The sequence below is a fragment of the Leptonotus elevatus genome, chromosome 14, assembly GCF_054856555.1.
Source record: "Leptonotus elevatus isolate MCC_2025b chromosome 14, RoL_Lele_1.0, whole genome shotgun sequence".
Taxonomy (NCBI): Eukaryota; Metazoa; Chordata; class Actinopteri; order Syngnathiformes; family Syngnathidae; genus Leptonotus; species Leptonotus elevatus.
Window position 1 is genome coordinate 21,086,712 of NC_141252.1, and position 22,127 is coordinate 21,108,838.

General features: G+C 42.5%; 1 protein-coding gene across 5 annotated transcripts in view; it reads right to left on the reverse strand.

The window, feature by feature from the left end:
* Positions 1 to 11,656: 11,656 nt before the first annotated feature.
* The window catches only part of ankrd6a (ankyrin repeat domain 6a), a 67,672-nt gene continuing 57,201 nt past the window's right edge, over positions 11,657 to 22,127 (reverse strand). For all 5 annotated transcript variants that reach the window (XM_086095687.1, XM_086095688.1, XM_086095686.1 and 2 more), the window contains 6 exons: positions 20,870 to 20,980; positions 20,125 to 20,277; positions 17,667 to 17,780; positions 15,892 to 16,171; positions 12,319 to 12,644; positions 11,657 to 11,892 (listed from right to left, as the gene is read on the reverse strand). In XM_086095687.1, the coding sequence (XP_085951813.1) occupies positions 11,707 to 11,892; positions 12,319 to 12,644; positions 15,892 to 16,171; positions 17,667 to 17,780; positions 20,125 to 20,277; positions 20,870 to 20,980 (1,170 nt within the window). In that variant the 3' untranslated portion in view covers positions 11,657 to 11,706. The remainder of the gene's footprint in view (positions 11,893 to 12,318; positions 12,645 to 15,891; positions 16,172 to 17,666; positions 17,781 to 20,124; positions 20,278 to 20,869; positions 20,981 to 22,127) is intronic.

Below are 22,127 nucleotides of genomic sequence, written 5' to 3' on the forward strand. Positions count from 1 at the left end.
CACAGAAGTCCAACAACAAAACACCGCTCGGGTTTCGATCGGGGGGGCCGTTCCTCCCAATCACGCCCCTCCAGGTCTCACTGTCATTACCCACGTGAGCGTTGAAGTCCCCCAGCAGAACGAGGGAGTCCCCGGGGGGAGCGCTCTCCAGCACACCCTCCAAGGACTCCAGAAAGGGTGGGTACTCTGAGCTGTTGTTCGGTGCATAAGCACAAACAACAGTCAGGACCCGTCCCCCCACCCGTAGGCGGAGGGAGGCTACCCTCTCGTTCACCGGGGTAAACCCCAACGCACAGGCGCCCAGCCGGGGGGCAATGAGTATGCCCACACCTGCTCTGCGCCTCTCACCGTGGGCAACTCCAGAGTGGAAGAGGGTCCAGCCCCTCTCGAGAGGATTGGTACCAGAACCCAAGCCGTGTGTGGAGGTGAGTCCGACTATATCTAGTCGGAACTTCTCAGCCTCGCACATCAGCTCGGGCTCCTTCCCTGTCAGAGAGGTGACATTCCATGTCCCCAGAACTAGCTTCAGTAGCCGAGGGTCGGACCGCCAAGGCCCCCGCCTTTGGCTGCCACCCAGCTCACTGCGCACCCGACCCCTTTGGCCCCTTCCACCGGTGGTGAGCCCATGGGAGGGGGGACCCACGTTGCCTTTTCGGGCTGTGCAAATTTGAATGTGTTGATCGCAAATTTCTTTCTAGATTCTGCCTCAATCAAAATACTGTAATTACAAGAAAACTGTCAACTACAAGTAGCAGGATGCAAATTAATGTACCCTCACCAAATATGTTCAGCGGTAACAAACATTAGCATTCTGTATATACTGTGTAACATGGCTCTTCATTCTTTTTTGACCATAGTCATTGTGAGGATTAAATGTCTTCTGACTATTCACTGTTCCTCTTAATCAGTAAAATTTAAAATTGTATTACTTTTGTCAGTTAAGCCCATATCTCACTCAGCAACAGAGGCTTGCGAGGGTGCGCGCATGTAGCGAGAGTTTGTTTTCGTCAGGTTTCATTCAAGACTGTAAAACGTAGCAAAGACTTTCAGCAGACCTTCTGAAACCATTTTTATGCTCAGTTTTTCTTGTCGCTATCAAATTTTGAAAATGTAAAAAAAAAAATCTGTCTTAAAACATTACTTAAGATGTCTTGAGACACATCGATGGCTGAGTATGTACACACTGACTGGAACATTGAAAACACTGGCTTTTGATTTCTCTGTGCACAAGGTCAATTCAAGGTCATACTTTTGTCATAGTTCTCTAAGCAGGGATCCAAATTTCAAGTATTTCTATTGAAGGTGTTTACTGCATTTAGTGATAGTGGGATCCAGACAGTTGAATAGAGAATAGAAATAACAATGACCGTAATCAGAATAGATCATTTGGAAATTGAGTGTAAAGCAGTGAGTTGTGTTTACACTTCTGCAAAAAATAAAATAAAAAATAGAGTGCTGTGCAGTGGCTTGTACTTGCACTTTTGCAAAGTGTTTTTATTTTATGTATTATTTATTTATTTATTTATGTATTTATTTATTTTTTACCAAACTACAAACTCAGTACAAAAGCAGTGTTTGTGCTTTTAGTTTTGCAAACTGCGTGGTTTTGCGATAGATATTAATAGTTGCAGGAATCTCTGTTGGGGTTTAAGCATTCAGGAAAAAAAATGCAACTTAGAAGTTACAGTGAGCATTGTTATAACTACAAAATACAGATGTTAAACACAATTATTGGCAGTGATTAAAATGATACTGTATATTTACACAAAAAAAAAGCTAATATTAATTTTGTTCACCAGCTGCCAACTCATATTAGCCATTCCTTCTCAGGACTCTCAAATATATATATATATATAAGTGGGAAATAGGCCTGGCCCAACTGGAGGACCGGGAATTTTCCTGATGGGCCGCCATAATAATTCATCCTCATATTCACATATACAATTTTCATTACACTCATACTGATACATCGAAAGAAATTACACAATTTCTACTGTTTTGCCAGCTCAAGTCTGATTTAAATCATTTTCTTGAACTTTGCTTTTAAACATTTTTTTAAACTCAGCAAGTGACTTGCATCTTTTCAGGTCAGTACCAAAATATATTCCACAAATGAACACCTCTTACAGAAGCACACCTTTTCTTAATATTTGTTTTTGTTTAGATTTTTTTGTAGACACTTGTACCCCTTTAGGTCCTAAGGACTCTCTCTAATTTCAAATTAGAGTGCTGTATCTGAGCACTGTGGCAGAGTAGATTGTTGTATACTTTACACTTTATTTGTGCTATTTTAAACTCAACTTAGTCATAAAATGTCATTGTATTTAATTTAATAAATAGTGAATGTCTTGGTTCTGCATATCTTGATCAATTAATACCAGGTCGGTATTTGTTTTATATGCGTTTCCCCAGATTTCTACACAGTAAGTCAGATATGGTAATAATAATGAACAATATAATGTGTATATCGATTTCTTATTCAGGACATCCTTTGTTTTAGAGAGTATCCCTATCATTTTTGACATTTTCCTTTTGACATTTTCTATGTGTGATTTCCAACATAATTTACCATCAATTTACCAAGAAATTCATTTTCATACACTCTTTCTATTTCAACTGACCATAATTTTGCCAAAAACTATGAACTTGGTTTTGTTTTGTTTAACGATAATTTATTCAAAGTCAAGTTGAACCAGTTTTTCAATGTGTTCAATTCATTCTCCACAGTAGGCAGAAGCTGCTTCAGGTTCTCTCCTGAACAGTAGAGAGTTGTGTCTCAGCAAATAAGACACTTAAATATTTTTGAGACACAACAGATATCATTTATATACAATATAAATAGTTTCGGGCCTAGCACAGACCCTTGGGGAACTCCATGATTGATCTTCAAGTGTTTTGACTGTATATTGTTTAACTGTAAGTACTTATATCTATCGTCCAAATAACTTTTCATGCATTTATATGCACATCTCTCTAATTAATTCATTAATATAGAATGATCTATGGTATCAAATGTTTTTTTTAGATCTATAAAAATCCCAACAGAATTTTTTTTATTATCGATGTTAGTAGATATTGCTTCTACGAGTTCCATGACTGCCATTAATGTGGTCCGTTTTTCTCTAAACCCATATTGATTGAAGCTTATGTTTCTCAATAAAATTGTCAATGCCATATGAAAATATTTTTTCTAGAATTTTTTTGAACTGTGGCAGCAGTGATATTGGTCTATAATTAGTGAATATGTGTCTCTATTTTCATGAATAGGAATAACTGTTGCTATTTCAATTTTTGGCTTTGTCTACATATATTGCGACACCCTCTCCCCTTCTATTTTCCCTATTTGTTGCAAACAATTTATTTCCTTCGAGTCCCATGTAACTAATTTTTTCATTATCAAACCATGTTTCTGATATGGCAATTATTTTGAATTTATTTAATTTATTCAGGTATTCTTTGATTTTTGTAAAATTTCTGTAGATACTTCTACTATTGAAATGTATAATTGAAAGTGCATTTTCTATTTTTATATTTTTGTTGAACTGATCGTCCATGTAATAGTCGCAAGTGAAACTGCAGTGATCATTTTTGTAAAAGTGATTGCATAGGTCCAAATTATTCTCAGGGTCGAATGTCTTGTAGTCAGCGTATTCAAATGTTTTCAAGTCCAAATTATTTGTGTTCATCATGCTCATCATTCCTTTGTGTTACTGTGCTGCTGTTGATATGTACTTGTGGTATATCTTTGTCATAATTTACAGTGAGTTTATTGTATTGAATGCCTTGGTAACGATTTTGTATATTTCTCATACTTTTGTGGATTATTTGCCTTTACTGAGTTTTGGTGTGCTCGTACGGGCATGATTAATCAACATGTCATGAGTGACTAGTACTAGTACTAGTATGCATTCACAAGGCAAGCATCTCTCTCTCTCTCTCTCTCTCTCTTCCTGTGCTTGCTTGCGCTCTCCCGCTCACTCTGTCTCCCCTCCCCCAACCTCACTATCGTTTGCTTGCACAGTCTCAGATGGCACAGTCAAAAGTAAAGATTAAAGAAAAAGAGTGCAGCTGACTAAATGTACCCAAACTCAAATGTATAAATCAGGGGTGTCAAACTCATATAAGCACACTGGTCACAAGGAGGAAACTATTACCAAGTGGGCTGGATCGGTAAAATTTAGATATGTAACTTAAAAACAATTGGTGTCAGTTATACATAGATTTTTGCTATCTGCAGGTCAGCCCTAAATAGCCTAGTAGCATTCGTCTTCACTGCCAAGTTGTCTTTGTCACCGCCAAATCACCATCATCGCCACAGCTAACCCAATCGTTGACATCACAGTTAAGTCATCTTCATCTCAGTCCAGTCGACCACATCACAGTTAAGTCGCTCTCGTCCTGTCCAGTCATGGAGACCAGTCTACTCTCGTCCAGTCCAGTCATGGCGACCAGACTACTCTCGCCCAGTCCAGTCATGGCGACCAGCCTTCTCTCGTCCAGTCCAGTCATAGCAACCAGCCTTCTCTCGTCCAATCCAGTCATGGCGACCAGCCTACTTTCGTCCAGTCCGGTCATGGCGACCAGCCTTCTCTCGTCCAATCCAGTCATGGCGACCAGCCTACTCTCGTCCAGTCCAGTCATGGCAACCAGCCTATTCACGTCCAGTCCAATCATGGCGACCAGCCTACTCTCGTCCAGTCTAGTCCAGTCCAGTCATGGCAATTAGCCTACTCTCGTCCAATTCAGTCCAGTCCAGTTATGGCGACCAGCCTACTCTCATTCAGTCCAGTCCAGTCCAACCCAATCGTTGACATCACAGTTAAGTCATCTTCATCTCAGTCCAGTCGACCACATCACAGTTAAGTCGCTCTCGTCCTGTCCAGTCATGGAGACCAGTCTACTCTCGTCCAGTCCAGTCATGGCGACCAGACTACTCTCGCCCAGTCCAGTCATGGCGACCAGCCTTCTCTCGTCCAGTCCAGTCATAGCAACCAGCCTTCTCTCGTCCAATCCAGTCATGGCGACCAGCCTACTTTCGTCCAGTCCGGTCATGGCGACCAGCCTTCTCTCGTCCAATCCAGTCATGGCGACCAGCCTACTCTCGTCCAGTCCAGTCATGGCAACCAGCCTATTCACGTCCAGTCCAATCATGGCGACCAGCCTACTCTCGTCCAGTCTAGTCCAGTCCAGTCATGGCAATTAGCCTACTCTCGTCCAATTCAGTCCAGTCCAGTTATGGCGACCAGCCTACTCTCATTCAGTCCAGTCCAGTCCAATCATGGCGACCAGCCTACTCTCGTCCAGTCCAGTCCAGTCATGGAGGCCAGCCTACTCTCGTCCAGTCCAGTCCAGTCATGGCGGCCAGCCTGCTCTTGTCCAGATTGGTCCAGTCCAGTCATGGCGACCAGCCTATTTTCGTCCAGTCCAGTCATGGCGACCAGCCTACTTTCATCCAGTCCATTCATGGCGACCAGTCCAGTCCAGTCATGGCGACCAGCCTACTCTCCTCCAATCATAGCGACCAGCCTACTTTTGTCCAGTCCAGTCCAGTCCAGTTAGGTTGTCCAGCCTACTCTCATTCAGTTGTGTCCAGTCCAGTCATGGCGACCAGCCTAATCTCATCCAGTCTAGTCCAGTTATGGCGACCAGCCTAGTCTCATACAGTCCAGTCCAGACATGGTGACCAGCCTACTCTCATTTGGTCAAATTCAGTCCAGTCATGGTGATCAGCCTACTCTGCTCCAATCATAGCGACCAGCCTACTTTTGTCCAGTCCAGTCCAGTCCAGTTAGGTTGACCAGCCTACTCTCATTCAGTCATGACGACCAGCCTTCTCTCGTCCAGTCCAGTCCAGTCCCATCACGGCGACCAGCCTACTTTTGTCCAGTCCAGTTAGGTTGACCAGCCTACTCTCATTTAGTCTTGTCCAGTCCAGTAATGGTGACCAGCCTACTCTTGTTTAGTCCAGACATGGTGACCAGCCTACTCTCGTTTGGTCCAATTCAGTCCAGTCATGGCAAGCAGCCTACTCTCGTCCAGTCCAGTCATGGCGACCAGCCTACTCTTGTCCAGTCCAGTTTAGTTATGGTGACCAGCCTACTCTCATTCAGTCCAGTCCAGTCAAGGCGACCAGCCTACTCTCGTCCTGTCTTGTCCAGTCCAGTCATGGCAACCAGCCTAATCTCGTCCAGTCCAGTCCAGTTATGGTGACCATCCTACTCGCATACAGTCCAGTCCAGTCATGGCGACCAGCCTACTCCTGTTAGTCCAATCCAGTCCAGACATGGCGACCAGCCTACTCTCGTTCAGTCCAGCCCAATCATGGCGACCAGCCTACTCTCGTCCATTCTAGTCCAATAATGGGGACCAGCCTACTCCCGTCCAGTCCAGTCACTAGTCTCGTCCAGTCCAGTCCAGTCATGGCGACCAGCCTACTCTCGTCCAGTCCAGTCCAGACATGGCGACCAGCCTACTTTCGTCCAGTCCAGCCCAGACATGTCAACAAGCCTATTCACGTCCAGTCTAGTCCAGTCCAGTCATGGCGACCAGCCTACTCTCGTCTAATCCAATCCAGTCCAGTCATGGCGACCAGCCTACTCTCGTCCAGTCCAGTCCAGACATGGCGGCCAGCCTGCTCTTGTCCAGTATGGTCCAACACAGTCATGGCGACCAGCCTAATTTCATCCAGTCCAGTCATGGCGACGAGCCTACTTTCATCCAGTCCATTCATGGCGACCAGTCCAGTCCAGTCATGGCGACCAGCCTACTCTCGTCTAATCATAGCGACCAGCCTACTTTTGTCCAGTCCAGTCCAGTCCAGTTAGGTTGACCAGCCTACTCTCATTCAGTCTTGTCCAGTCCAGTCATGGCGACCAGCCTAATCTCATCCAGTCCAGTCCAGTAATGGTGACCAGACTACTCTCGTTCAGTCCAATCCAGTCCAGACATGGTGACCAGCCTACTCTCGTTTGGTCCAATTCAGTCCAATCATGGCAAGCAGCCTACTCTCGTCATGTCCAGTCATGGCGACCAGCCTACTCTTGTCCAGTCCAGTTTAGTTATGGTGACCAGCCTACTCTCATTCAGTCTAGTCCAGTCAAGGCGACCAGCCTACTCTCGTCCAGTCTTGTCCAGTCCAGTCATGGCAACCAGCCTAATCTCGTCCAGTCCAGTTATGGCGACCAGCCTACTCTCATACTGTCCAGTCCAGTCATGGCGACCAACCTACTCTCGTTTAGTCCAATCCAGTCATGGCAACCAGCCTACTCTCGTTAAGTCCAGCCCAATCATGGCTACCAGCCTACTCCCGTCCAGTCCAGTAATGGCGACCAGCCTACTCTCGTCCAGTCTAGTCCAATAATGGCGACCAGCCTACTCTCGTCCAGTCCAGCCCAATCATGGCGACCAGCCTACTCCCGTCCAGTCCAGTCAAGTCCAGCCCAGTCATGGCGACCGGCCTACTCTTGTCTCGTCCAGTCCAGTCAAGTAATGGCGACCAGCCTATACACAGAATATTGTGTTATATTGCTATAAAAACATGAACCCTCGGAAAAGAAAGATTAGAGTCTCTCCTTTTATCAGGTAAAAAAGTATATTTGTATAAAAAAAATTATTTAGTAAACACACACATATATCAGTCACAGCTTAACCTATTAATGAAACGGAATTTAAAAAATGTGAATCAAAGATAAAAAGAAAACCTCCAGCGGTCACTATCGGTTACCCTCAAGAATCCTGCCGCTCCTAATTAATCTGAAGTCTACATAATTCGGGACATACACGGACTCTATGTACTGGACTGACATCAAGTGAATCCTATTGTTTATCTTTGTACACAACCTGTATGTCTATCTCAAATGAATGATGTGTGTAATTTCTGTAGCCACCTAAGTTAAGTTTAGCGGATTCAATAACTTTATGATCGCGGGAATGTTTGAAATGTGTTCAGAATGACAAATTAAGCATCTGGCTTGTCAATTCTGATAAAAAATGATCAAATACTATCATAAAAGCTTGGTCTAAGTCGACCAAGTCTGCTTCAAGCGCACGGAAGAGGTGGGACCAAACTCCAAACTGCCAGCCCCCTTGGGACACAGTTTAGAAGCCAGCGTGCAAAGGAATCTCGCTCTCTTCCGCACTCTCTCCACCTCACGTCTGGCCCCATGAACTCTCTTCCCTCCGCCTGCTCTTCACCTCACGTCTGGCCCCATGAACTTTTCCTGATCATCACTAGAAACGTGGTCGCTGAAAGGTGACCACGCGGCTTCTTCCTTTGAGCCCCGGACTTGAGCCACCACGCGCGCCCAAAGCACGCATTAAGCAAGGACTCGCCGTGAGCCCGAGGCGCCCCGCAGTTCCCACACCAACTGCCACGACCTCCACGCCGCGCGTGCATCACCGACCAGCAGCCAGAGACTCCCGGGCAGCATTCCAGCTGGACGTGCGCCAGCCAAGGACCTGCCGTGGCCTCCGCGCCACGCGTGCACCTCGCCACCAACCGGAGACCTGGTGCAGCATTCCAGCATTCAACCAAGGATCGACGCTCGAGTCTCTCTCTCTCTTCCGTGCGACTGAACCTCTCCCGTGCGACTGAACCAGTCCGTAAATTGCGCCTTCCTTGCAATCTGACTGGTGCAACGCTTTTATTCAAACATAAAAGGATTGATAGCTCAAAACGCATCCATCTTTATCCCCCAGCTACCTTTTTCATTCCCTTTTTATCTTAGTTAGGTTGCATGTTTTCTTTTTCTTTTTGATTCACATTTTTATTCTGTTTCATTAATATATGTGTGCTTACTAAATAAATGTGTTGTCTAGAAATTCAATTTCTGCCGAATCATTTGTGTTTAGTGGGTGGATTAGTAATTCTCTTATGAAAGCAAATAACTCCATGATTAACTAAAGTAGCAACTTCAGATTATGAATACTTGATAATAGGATTTGTATAGTTTATTTTGCTCCTACAAACAAGCAAATTAAATTAAAAAATTACGACTCCCCTCAGTACCGTCTAAATTTCTCATAAACCATTACGGCAATCCAAATAATCGCTACATATATAACATAAAGACATGAAATACAATAAACACTAAAACAACGGCAAGTCTCATGCTGAGTTGAAAGCCAAAGAATAAAAATGCCTTTTAAGATGAGTTTTAAAAATGAATAGCGAGGTCCTTCCAAAGAAAGGAACTGAACAGACCACAGAAAAAGCTCGATCCCCTCCGAGCCTCCGCTTGGACCTTGGAACCTCCAGTGACGTCTGTTCCACTGACCTGAGGCACTGGGCAGGTGTGTAGAGGAGCTCAGAAAATTAAGGTGGGGCAAGACCATTAAAAAATTTAAAACAAATAAAATCATTTAAAAATGTACTTTTAAGTGAAGAGGGAGCCAGTGAATGGAGGCCAGAGTTATTAAGAATGAATTTGAGTTGTGTGCTCCCTTCTACGAGCACCAGATAGGAGGCAAGCAGTAGCATTTTAGACCAACTGGAGATGCTTCCAGGGAAGAATGATGGTTCCTAGGTACTTGCTCCTCAAAACATTGAAAACGACCCGGAAGTTGTTCTCACTCCGCCATATTAAGGAACGTATCAATTGTGTTAAACGCACAATCAGGTGCAAGGACCGAGCATCAAGGAGCTTACCGGCTAACTTAAAGGGACACTTGATTGATATGAAAGGTCCCAATGTAAAACTTATATCAGCACTAAAGTTCATCCCTTCCCCCTATAAAAAAAACTCAGTAATGGTTTAATGCGTTTTATATGACTACATTTTCACATTTTGGCTTTAGATAAGGCGCCAGGGAGCCCAAGTCAACAGAGCAGGATGTACAAAGGTGTTGTAAAAATTGTATAATACACATGAATGAGCACTTTACTATTTGCTGCAATTGAAATTCTACACCCACACACACACCAGATGCATGTTTTTTTTGTGTGGTTTTTTTAATCATTGTGAATTTAGTACAGTACAGCTTTTGTTCCGCCTTCTAAACTTGTGAATAAATGTGCAGAGCAAGGAGGTGGAGCCAGGAAGTCCTTTGGTGCTGAGAGCATCCTCTTCCTCCTTTCTGCAGAAAGACAAACTTGGGTGTGGTCCTTGATTCCTGTCTCAAAGAGTTGCATCATTTGAGGAAGATTTAAATGTAACCTTGACAAAAGGCCACTGCACTGGGACCAAACACCTAACCTCTGTTTTTTTTTAAAATTGAAATTCAAGAAATGTTGTGCCATTCAGGCTTTGATTTCCTTAAGACAGGACAAACGTTTTACACTATGTACAAACTTAATTGGAATTGTCGTTTGTTAAATAACTTCTTGAAACTTTCGTGTGCAATTCCCCTTGCCTTGTAAATGTATACATAAAATACAAGTTGTGGCAGTGTATGAAAAAAAAACATGCTCCTTTAAAATGAACTGTTGAGCTGACAATTTGCAATATTCAATGTCTGAAAATATTTCTGCAGGAAGGATTCATTTTGACAGAATTGCATAATTATTCACAGTGCGATGGTGACAACATTTATATGAAGTAGGGTTACTTAACTATGAGTTATGTCCCAAACGGCACCTCATTCTTAACTCTTGAAATTTTGCATCTTTAGCCTTCACAAGTTCATCAATATCAGATGTCAAATCCTGAGTAACATTTTTCAGGATGTTATTTATGTGCTCATCAGTGTGATATCCATTTGACAAAATTAGCAAGTTATTATTATTGAAAAATTGCAGTACTTTTTTTTTTTTATCTCTACAGACCAGATAACCCGCGGGGAGTAGCTAAGTGTGACACCTCCGGCGTTACAAAACAAGTATAGCACAAAATGAAAACACGCTATAGAAGCATTAGTAAGCCAAAATTCACATCTAACACAAACACCAAGACAATCCGGCCATGTTCCTGACACCACTCACTAGGCCTTTGAAAGGCACTGACTACACAACACCACACTACAACTGTTGTTGGGACTTGGCATGTACAGAATAAAATCAGTTGAATTATTTACATTATATTTTAATGTGTTTTGAGAGGGCTGGACTGTATTTCAGTTCATTACAATAGGAAATCGGGATGTTCGATACCATGTACCAATACCACTACTACTTTTGATACATACATTTTCCCCAAAAAATAATAACAGATCATTTTAAAGAAAGACCTATATATGCCAATACAGTATAAAATGTTCCCCTAAAATTTGCATGAAATTATTGGCAGTGTTCTATTCTACTAATTTCTAGTTCCTGGTCGGAAAATGGCCACAAGAGGGCAAGCTGATACTGGTATTGGCTGCCATCGCGAGTACCAATGCCTTGCAATAATACGCTACCTGGTATCGGTACTCGCCCATTCCTAGTACAGAATATTGATTTGATATACAAATACATTGAGTTATGAGCTTGGTCACAAAACAAATGAAACTCTCAAGTCTATGTACCACTGGTACCGGGTTTGGCTTTGTCCTTTGTGTTGAGTTTTCATGTTCTCCTTGTGTTTCTCTCTGTGATTCTCCCAGGGTATGTTTGCTTACTCCAACTATCCAAAAATTGTTGAATGAATACTACCAAGGTGTATCCCTCTTACCATAAGTTAATTGGGATAGGCACCAGAGAACCCTTAACAAGCTAAATACAATTAAAATGAACGAATGGTGTTAGCACAAGGTTTTTTGTTATTTTATTTTTTTAAACTTTTTTTTCTTTCAGGTTTCTGCATTCTTGTCAGTTTTCAGCCCCTGGAGTTCCTTCTCTAAGACGTTGATGTGTTGCAGTAGCTCCCGTCTCTCCTGCCCCATTCTGAGCTTTGTCTGTTCCTCCACTTCGCGGACCTTCCTTTCATACCATCGCTCCAAATGAACGGACACTGTCTCAAAGAATTGGTGAGTGACCTGGCAGGCAAGTAATAGCACAGTTGAAAGTTAGCATCTGATTGTGTGATGTCATCTCCTTTTAGAGCAACAAGAAAGCGGTAATGTTGTACACTGAAACTGTTGCTTACTGTTACATATGTGGGGGAAAAAATCAATAATGACGATGATGACAATAATGATAATTTGACCATGTATTTGTTGATTTTCAATTGGTCTATAGATTGACAACACATACTTCAACAGGTTTGATAAACCGTGTCATTTCTGGGCGGAAACCTATGATCAACTCACTTTAGAAATTAGAATTTTTTTTCGTAAATACAGAAAGTACTGTAGAAATATTGTTGTTTATTTGTAAGCTACATATTTATGTTTGCTTTTTTGCTGACTAAACCATTTGGGTATATTCTTATAATGATGCTACCGTAGCTTGTAATCACTCACCTCCATAGCATGCAGGTGATTTTTTTCTGGAATTAATGTGGGCTCCGACTGAGGGTCAACAAAGAACTCCAGTGTCCTGGTGCAATCCGATTGCATCTGTGCACACTTGCAGTCACTCCTTAATTCTCCAATGTGTCTGTCTGTTCCTTGATCTTGAACGGTGAAAGGGCCCTGGAGGCTTATGCTGGACTGGCGACTGCTGTTTGAGAAGCTCAGGCCACACTCCTGCACTCCTGGAGTCTGGCAGCAGAGGTCATTAGAATCCACAAGGAATCCAAAAGCATGTTGGTTATGCATGTTGGAGAGGGCTTTTTGCTCATAGTAATCTGACAGGAGATTTAAGAGACAGGGGGAAAAAAACAAATAAACAAAAACAATATTTACCCAAAAAAATGACAGATGCAGGTTTAAAAAGACTTCTGGTATTTGATGCCTGGTTAATATAATTAACAAATAACGTGGCTAACTTCACTTTGACTTCACATTTTATTTATTCAACAATTTAACACTTCTTTAGTAGCATAAAAGAGTGAAACCTGTGGGGGCTTGCATGCAATTTAAAAAGCTGTGGATAAATTTAAAAATACAAATCTGAATTGAGAGTTACTTTGCCTCTTCCGGGAGTGCAAAGCGCTGGACTGGCCATCTGGCATCCAGGGCAGATGCCCAGTAGGCCATCTGGCATCCAGGGCAGATGCCCAGTAGGCCAATGTCTATTTAATTATTAATCTCCTCCATTTTTTCCTAAGAGACTGCACCACAATTTAGAGGGAGCAGCCCATTAAAGGGATACTTGACTCATTGAGCCATTTTCAGCAGTAAAAAGTTAATATTTTGTCCAGAATGAATTTGATAACTTCATTATTTTTCTTGTACAATCAATACTTAAAAAATTTTTTTTTTTTTTTTGCTGTCGACTGAAGATGACATAACCTGTGCTGAGGAAGTAGGTATCAACCAATCATGGCTCAGTTTGCTGACCAAACCCAGAAAACAGGTGAGCCATGATTGGTCATTACCTACTTCCTCTGCACAGGTGATGTCATGTTCAGTCGACAGCAAGTGGAAAAAATAGTTGTTGTTTTTTAAGTATTAATTGTACAAGAAATATAATGACATTATCAAATTCCATCCATCTTCTACCGCTAATCCGAGGTCGGGTCGCGCGGGCAGCGGCTTTAGGGAGGATGCCCAGACGTCCCTCTCCCCAGCCACTTCAAACAGCTCCTCTGGCGGGATCCAAAGGCGTTCCCGGGCCAGCGTGTCCTGGGCCCGAAACACCTCTCCAGGGAGGCGCCCAGGAGGCATCCAAACCAGATGCCCGAGCCACCTCACCTGGCTCCTCACAACGCGGAGGAGTAGCGGCTTGAAAGTGAGTCCCTCCAGGATGACCGAGCTTCTCATCCTATCTCTAAGGGAGAGCCCGGACACCCGGAGACTCATTTCGCCCACTTGTATCCGGGATCTTGTTCTTTCGGCCATGACCCACAGCTCGTGACCATAGGTGAGGGTCGGAATGTAGATTAATTGGTAAATCGAGAGCTTCACCTTTTGGCTTAGCTCCTTTTTCACCACAACGGACCGATACAGAGTCCGCATCACTGCAGACACAGCACCGATAAGCCTGTCGATCTCCCGCGCCATCCTGCCCTCACTCGTGAATAAGATCCCAAGATACTTGAACTCCTCCACTTGGGGAAGGATCTCATCCCCGACCTGGAGATAGCACGCCAGCCTTTTCCGACTGAGGATCATTGTCTCGGATTTGGAGGTGCTAATCTTCATCCCAACCGCTTCACACTCGGCTGTGAACCGCTCCAGTGAGAATTCAAGATCACGGCTTGATGAAGCCAACAGCACCACATCATCTGCAAAAAGCAGAGATGCAATGCTGAGGCCAACAAACCGGACCCCCTCAACGCCTTGGCTGCGCCTAGAAATTCTGTCCATAAATGTTATGAACAGAATCGGTGACAAAGGGCAGCCTTGGTGGAGTCCAACCCTCACTGGAAACAAATCCGACTTACTCGCAATGCGGACCAAGCTCTGGCACCGAGCTTGGTCCGCACTTCTTTTTTCCTGATGAAAGAAGAGACTCTAATCTTTCTTTTGGTAGGTTCCATGTTTTTATAGCAATAGAACACAATATTCTGTGGGCCTTGCAAAATCAGTTAAAATCCAGTAAAACAGCCGGGAGCGAAGGGGGTTGCTTCAGTGAAAATGGCTGGGAGGGAATGAGTTAATATTGTTTTGCATCACATTCTGTATAAATTATTGCCCATTCGGCATCCATTGCAGCCTGGTCATCCTGGAAGGAGGATTTCCACATTTGCGGTCCCTTCTCAAGGATTTTTTTTTTATTAAGTTTTTCCTTGCCCTCTTGTGGTCCGATCAGGAGATGTCGTTAACATTTGTCAACTGTGGGCATGTGAAGCCCTTTGAGACTCTTTGTGATTAAGGGCTATATAAGTAAACTTGACATGACGTGACTTAAATCCTGTCTACCCCCAAAATTAGTCTCATCCCACATGTCAAGCAAGCCTCAGCTATAAGAGCTCAAGGCAATCATCAAGAGCTCAAACCATATCATCCAGGTATGGACAAGGAGAAAACAGGAGAGGATTAGTTGGAACCGGTCTCTAAATGACTGGACCATTATCCCTTTTTCTCTTGTTGAGGTAAGAGAGCAATCAGAAGAGCAGGCAGCTTTTGACAAGGGAGCTGTTTCCATCAACAATAACTTGCAAGTGGGAGAAGAGGATGGAGAGAATGGACATTAATAATGAGGATGAAGAGTTAGAAATTAAATAAATATTCTTAGAAGATATATTTGGTGATCAGAAGTTTAGGTCAACAAGTTACTATTGCTATATGGGGGTGGCAAACAACCATTTTGGGCCAATTTAAGTTAAGATGTTGTAAAATGTAATAAACAACTATTTTATTGAATTTCTAGTATCAGATTTATGTGTCAAATTTTGTTCATGTGTCCCTGCAAGTCATTTACATCAAAGGTTATGTCACTTTCAATATCATGTTTTGATTTTTGGGGTTCAGGTTGGTTACAGTAAAGGGTTAAAAATGAAGCCTTTCAAACATTATTTCATCTTGTTACCTGGCAGATTATGAAAATAGACACTTCAAGGATAATTTTTTTTTTATCAGATGGCATAAAAAAAAGCCGCGGGGTGCACGTGGACCCCAGTTTCCATCTAGACTATGAATGTTCTGCCTTTCCTGAGCAGATCACACTGGAGAACTCCTTTAAATGATTCACATTATGAATCTGGCCAGGTTATAAACGACGACGTCACTGCACATTTACAACAAGATATGGATGGATGGATAGAGCTTGTGCAGATTATACGCAGCCTTGCTATTCCAATTGAAATGTTTACATGACACTTGTTCTGATTGGCAAAAGGAATATACCACACCAGTGAATCCGAATGGAATTCCATTCAGATTCGGTGTTTTGATTACGATTGAGGAGATTATATGGAGTATTTGCAGGGTCAGGAAATTGTCCTTCTGATCGAATTAATCCCCAAACTTCAAGTTACTCCAACTTACCAGGTGCCCACTTTGCCTTTAGTTCAAAGTATTTCCCACTCCCAATCCGCTCCTGTTTGTCTCCTCCCAGACTGTGGGTAGCCTTATGTGGAAGAATGTTGACGTAAGTAGCCAGTGATGTGCTGCTATCTGCAGATATTACAGACAGCAAGGGAGTGTATTCCAGTTCCGTGTCGAACTGCTCCGCTGGCGAGGAGGGAAGCAGTTTATAGTGCTGGGATTCAACTGATATCGGAGTCTGGGCCATACACCTCTTCTTCAGTTCACAATTCATTGCTTTCTGTTCGACACAAGTTAAATGTTATTTTACACAATCCATACAGAACAAAGGCATAACAATATACTACATAAGATAAATGGTGTTTGCCATTTGTCCTTAGAGTTGTATTTATTAGGCTTAACTTATTTTGCATCATTAAATGCAATATGTTTAATTTGTACATTCTAGCTTTTTCAATGCACTAAAAATCAAACGGGACAGGTTTTCTCAGTAAATTCATGTTTTGACTTGCAAATTATACCTGACTATATGCAGAAAATCAATCATGCTTGTTTGGCAAGAGATCATTAAATTAGATTTAGGTAAACTGACGTCATCCCCTTTCCTGCTTATAGTTCTCAAGGGGATGAATGCATGGTATGCAAGCATTTCCTTTGGTGTGTGTGTGTGTGTGTGTGTGTGTGTGCGTGCGTGCGTGCATGCATGTATTTCTGTGATACATAGGGCTGTATAAATTTAACCTGGGGAACAATGCCAGTGTTTCCCCCAGCACTTTATTGGCCTTGTGGCCCACCAGCCTTTTATTTAATTTAAAGGGTCAATAACGTGAAAAATCAACTTCTAGCCACATGCTAATTCCTCACCAAAAACACAGCCGAACTGGTGCGGCTGAAGCTTGTGTAAACTATAAGTAAAAACTTTGTGGCCATTAAACCTATATGAAAGAATGGTGTAGTGGTTAGCGCGTTCAACCTGTAAGCAGAAGCTCCAGGGTTCGCGCCCCGCACAAGGTTCCCCCATTCTCTTTCAAATGTTTATTGAAGAATTGAACATCCATCCAATTTCCATATTTAAAGAAGACGCGGTTGTACTGCAAGGGGTTGCCGGTCTAGCCGCAGCCACTAGGAAGATTGCGTGAACACGGCGCTCTAGAGTATTGTGGGCAGCAGTCGGCTAGGGCGAGAGGTGCGTGGCAGCCACATGGGGAGACGCGAGGTTTTACTGAACCGGGCGTTTTACTTCCGTGTTCGAAAAATAGCCACCAAAATAACATATGTCATAAGAAATTACATCGCAGACACCAAGGTGTCAATGATAAGATTTAATCATTACATGTCTATAGTTAACTGTTGAAGGGCTTAAAATTCAATGATACAATCCTTTAAGAAATAAATATCGATTATGAAATATAAATGTTGATTTTATAAAAAAGAAGCAAACAATTGTTCATTCTCTATGTTGTCTTTTTATTATTATTATTATTATTGATGAACAAAACCCTTGCTTTATGTCCTTGGAATTAACCTGGGAAAATATATATAGAGAGAAATTTGTGCCTCAAATGAAGTAATTGATTTGCAAAACTGCTCCGCAAAGAAAAAAAAGAAATTCCTAGCCTTGTACGCACTGACTTCCCCCGTCAACAAACGACGAATAGTAATTGCTGGACTGGATGTTGGTTGGTCAGAATTATGTCCGGACCACTGGGCTCAGCAAGTTTTCTGGAGGAAACCCTAAATACAAAATCTGCTGTTTGTTATATGTTGTTGTGTACCTGAGCAATCAGGGTTTCCTCTTTGCCTTGTGCAATCATTTCCTCAATTCTGTGTATCATGTTGTTCCTCTCTGATGCAGCCCTTTCTTGATTCAGCATATCCAACACTTTCATCTAGAACCAAACCATTGAAAAAATATATATTTTTGAAACGTATAAACGATTGCTTGAATGGGTATCAACGGAAAAAGAACCACAGTCTTGCGAAATCTGGGCAATGTTCACAATGACCACAAAAATCTGTTTAATCATGTTATGTCACTTTTGAATAAGTAACAAAAAGATGGACATTCACCATAATATAAATCTATAACAATAAGTTGTCACATGCAATAACTCCTTTAATGTATACATACTGTACATACAGTTGTGCATTTAACTTCAAATACCCTTGGGTTATTGTAAATGTATGAGCACAGCTTTATGTTGAGAAAACGCTGAATGACCATAAAATGTAAAGTGCTTTAACCAAGGGGTGTTAAACGTACGGCCCGCAAAGGGGTTTAATCCAGCCCGCAAATGGGGTTTAATCTGGGCCACGAGACGATTTTGTAAAGTACAACAACAAAAAAAGAGTAATGTCGGACCAATTAATCAGCTGGCCACAATCAAAGCATATAAATTCATAACTTCACAAGCAATCCTCAGATGAGCAATACAACGTGTACACGGAATTGCTCTGGATGTCACTATTTTACATGTAACTCAACGTTACAGTTAATTTAAAAAATAAAAATAAAAACATAGACCACCATAAATCAAACATAAACGTGCTGAATACAGCCCACATTCAACTCCACATATGACAAGGATGAATGTCCTTATAACTTCATTAACCACAATGCATTCTGTGAACAATATACAGGTTTATGCAAAGTAGGTAGATATAATATGCCCGGAACTCATCCATTTGCATTTAGCTTATTTTTTTGGGACAATATATTTACAGTTGCACCCTGCAATTTAGAACTGGCCCGCAAATATCGAGAATTCTGCGTATAATTGATGGCAATTGTTTTTAAATTATACACCATGATTTTACCGATCCAGCCCACTTGGTAATATATTTTCCTTCACGTGGCCCCTGAGCTAATATGAGTTTGACACCTCTGCTTTAACCCATTAAGGCCGGGAGCGCATGACCGCGCTTCTACCGTAATGCTACGGTCAGACCGAACCGAAAATATTGCGACGCTACGCCGGTCTCATGCGTGTTTGTTCACGTGGTTCAATGGAATTTGTTTCGCTCAGCGCTGCAACAAAGAAAAAGGAGGGATTTCCGCTTAGGTAGGTGGTGCTAACTTTAGTGTAGCATTGCTAGCTTGTTTCACACTTCGACAATTAAAAAAACAAACTCCCCAGATAAACCGACCTCAACGCTTCTTTTTGGCTCTGTCCCGATACGCGTAGACCGCTGTGTCGTACAGCTCTAGGTGCATGCAAACCGCGCTGATCAAGCTATCCTTCACTGCTATGCTACATTTTCTGCACACAACCGCTTCCTGTGTTTTGTCTGCTGTCTGACATATTTGGTGACGTGGACTATCTCGACACCGATTGGTTGTCGCTGACGCGATGGCGCCAAAAGTTCCATTCGGCCAACGCCGACAAAATGGGTGATGTAGCAAAATGCTCGCCGGAAACGTCCCAAACACTGCCGCCCAGCACACCATTGTAGTTCTGAAATGTTTTTGGAATTATGTTTTTATCTGCTTCAGGAGCTGAGATATCAATTATTTAGTAGGTATTGACAATATTGTTGAATTTCCAGGAAAACTTTAGGTTTTTGGGGGTGACTCAAAAGTCACCCATAGGTTTTAGAGGGATGTTTTGCCAGGCACTTTAGGCCTTGTAAGGTGGAAAAGCAGCAGCATTTACTATAAAATCCAAAATACTGTGGTGTGGCAATTGTTTTGATATTTTCAGAGGTTGGAGTTTATTTCTAATTTTCATAGTAAATGCCCGATGCTGGACTAGAGGCCGAAATGGCACAGCATATTGTGGGTGTATGTTGCAGACTCTTTCTGCTCACTCATATTTCAAAGTAAAGGTACATAAGTTGTTTACTTGCCTAAGTAGACGGTTGCCTTTACTTATTTTAAATGAGGAGACTCAACAGAATAAGCTGCAATGAGTTAAGGTCAGATTTAGTTTTAAGTAAAATATACAATTACATTTTACAGTGATTGTGACCTGGTCCAAAATGGCCTACAGACCTAGGTGCTCCGAACTATGGACCAGTAGCTGGGGTCCACTGCAGTACAGTACCTGAATTTAAATATTTCTGTAAGGTAGCATTCAGCTTTTGCAAAAAGAAAACAAAGCACTAGCCTTTTTATGCAAAATCCAGTTCCAAGTATTCATCCCTTCAAAATTAGACCAAAACATATGTGTTGAATGGTACAACACTGATTTAGTAATACAACAACATATACAGTATAAAAACATGTAAGCAGACCTTGTGTTTGCTCTTGCGGTCCATTTTGTGCAGCCTGCTGTCAACCTGCTCATGCATGTTCAAGATGTGCAGTCTCAGCTCCTCTTGCGTGGCCTTAAGTTTCTCTTCTAGCTTTTTCATCTTGGGCCTGCAATGACAGCCACTTGCTGGTATCTGGAGAACATAACTAGTAGTTAACAAAGCCCCAAACTGTCAATTCATCAGTGATGTTGTCCTTATAGACCATGGGCTCTATTTTCACGTTTCACGCTCAGTGTAAAAAAGGGCGCATTTCATTTTTTGTGGTGACGCAAAAGTAGCCTGTCCTGTTTTGGGCAGTGTTGCGCCTTTCTTGCTCTTCCAGTGGACAGAGTTGCCACACGTATCTGGCAATTTGGTAACAGAAAGGACTGCGCTCAGTGTACTGTAGACAGGCGCATCTTAATTTTTGTGTCGGGGGCACACATGCACGATCAGGGGTTGCACTGCAGTCTCCAATTGTGCACACGTCACACATGACTACATGATCATGAGCGTACCAATCTCATCTCTCCGAGCCCAGCGAGTCAATTTGCTGACGTAATGTCAACCACAGCATGTGCTCCGGACTGTCTTGATTTTAATGCAATTTAGGGAGGTCACTATATGGCTGGGACTTGGGATTCGGACACATTACTTCCCATAATGGCGCATAAAAATACCAAAACAAAGAAAACTGACTTAGGGGATATTTGATAGTAACCTTATGCTGTTAAAAAAAACTAACCTGTCGAATGTTTCCATCTGTGTCACGGTACAAAGTATAAAGCTGAAAAGCATTTTCATAGTGTGACCATAAATTGTCTCTAGGGATTGAATCCTTTTCCATGTGGAATTCCTGTAAAAAAAAGAAGAAAAAGCAAAAGTATTAAATAAATTAATAAAAGAACAAAAATGTCCAGACTATATTCCCTTTTGAATTTTCTCCTTATTTATATGTTGAGATTAGAACGATCAAACAATGAACTCAACTTTATTTATTAACTCTTTTACTGCCAAAAAACGTTAAATAACGTTTAGTAAAAACCTACGGAGGGGCGCCAAAGACGTTAAAAGACGTTCACTATGTTTTTTTGTTTGTTTTTGGAAACGGGTGGAGGAAAGCCTTGGCCAGCTGTGCTGAAAGTATCAAGCAGATCTAGTTAGTATAATGACTCGTTTTGGCCCCTAGATGGCAGCGATGACTCTCTTTGGACAAGATTGGGTGGGCGTCAGTAGAAGACATGAGGCGGAGCTAGAGTGTTGAGGGGACAATGGCTGATGAAGCAACAATGACGACCGGTTGCAAGCAGCTCACGCTTGAGCATGTTTTTCAAAGACGGAAAGCATCGATCAATACTAAAAAGCGCATTGATGTCGACGATGATGATGATGGTGACTCCGAACTTGACGCCGAACTTGGAAGCGTTGACACACGGCTATGATCAAGTCATAAAGCCTCACCGGCTAGCGATGCTAACGCCGGAAAACGGGGAGCACAACCGAGCACTTCTGCACAGGCGGACATTCAATCGGACGATGAAGAGTAGTCGAAAAGCATCGACCAATGCACATTGATGATGATGATGATGGTGAATCGAGGTTGACGCCGAAGTTGGAAACGTTGACGCGCGACTATGATCACGTCATAAAGCCTCACCGGCTAGCGATGCTAACGCCGGAAAACGAGCACTTCTGCACAAGCGGACGTTCAATCGGACGATGAAGAGTACCCCGAGTCCAATGCATATTCATCGGAGGAGCGGGTACAGTCTGATCACGGAGAAGACACTGGTTCTGGACTACGATGCCACCATGAATAGAGTGGATAAGATGGATCAGAACATCTACCACCCGGTATAGGAACTGAAGGACGTGAGGAAGCCAGACGTAACACCACCGTAACGTAACCGTAGCATGATCCTGATAGTAGACTTGATGGCAACACACACTGCAGTATATACTTGCTATTCCCCGGAAAAAAACGGCCGGCAAGAAAGTGTAGC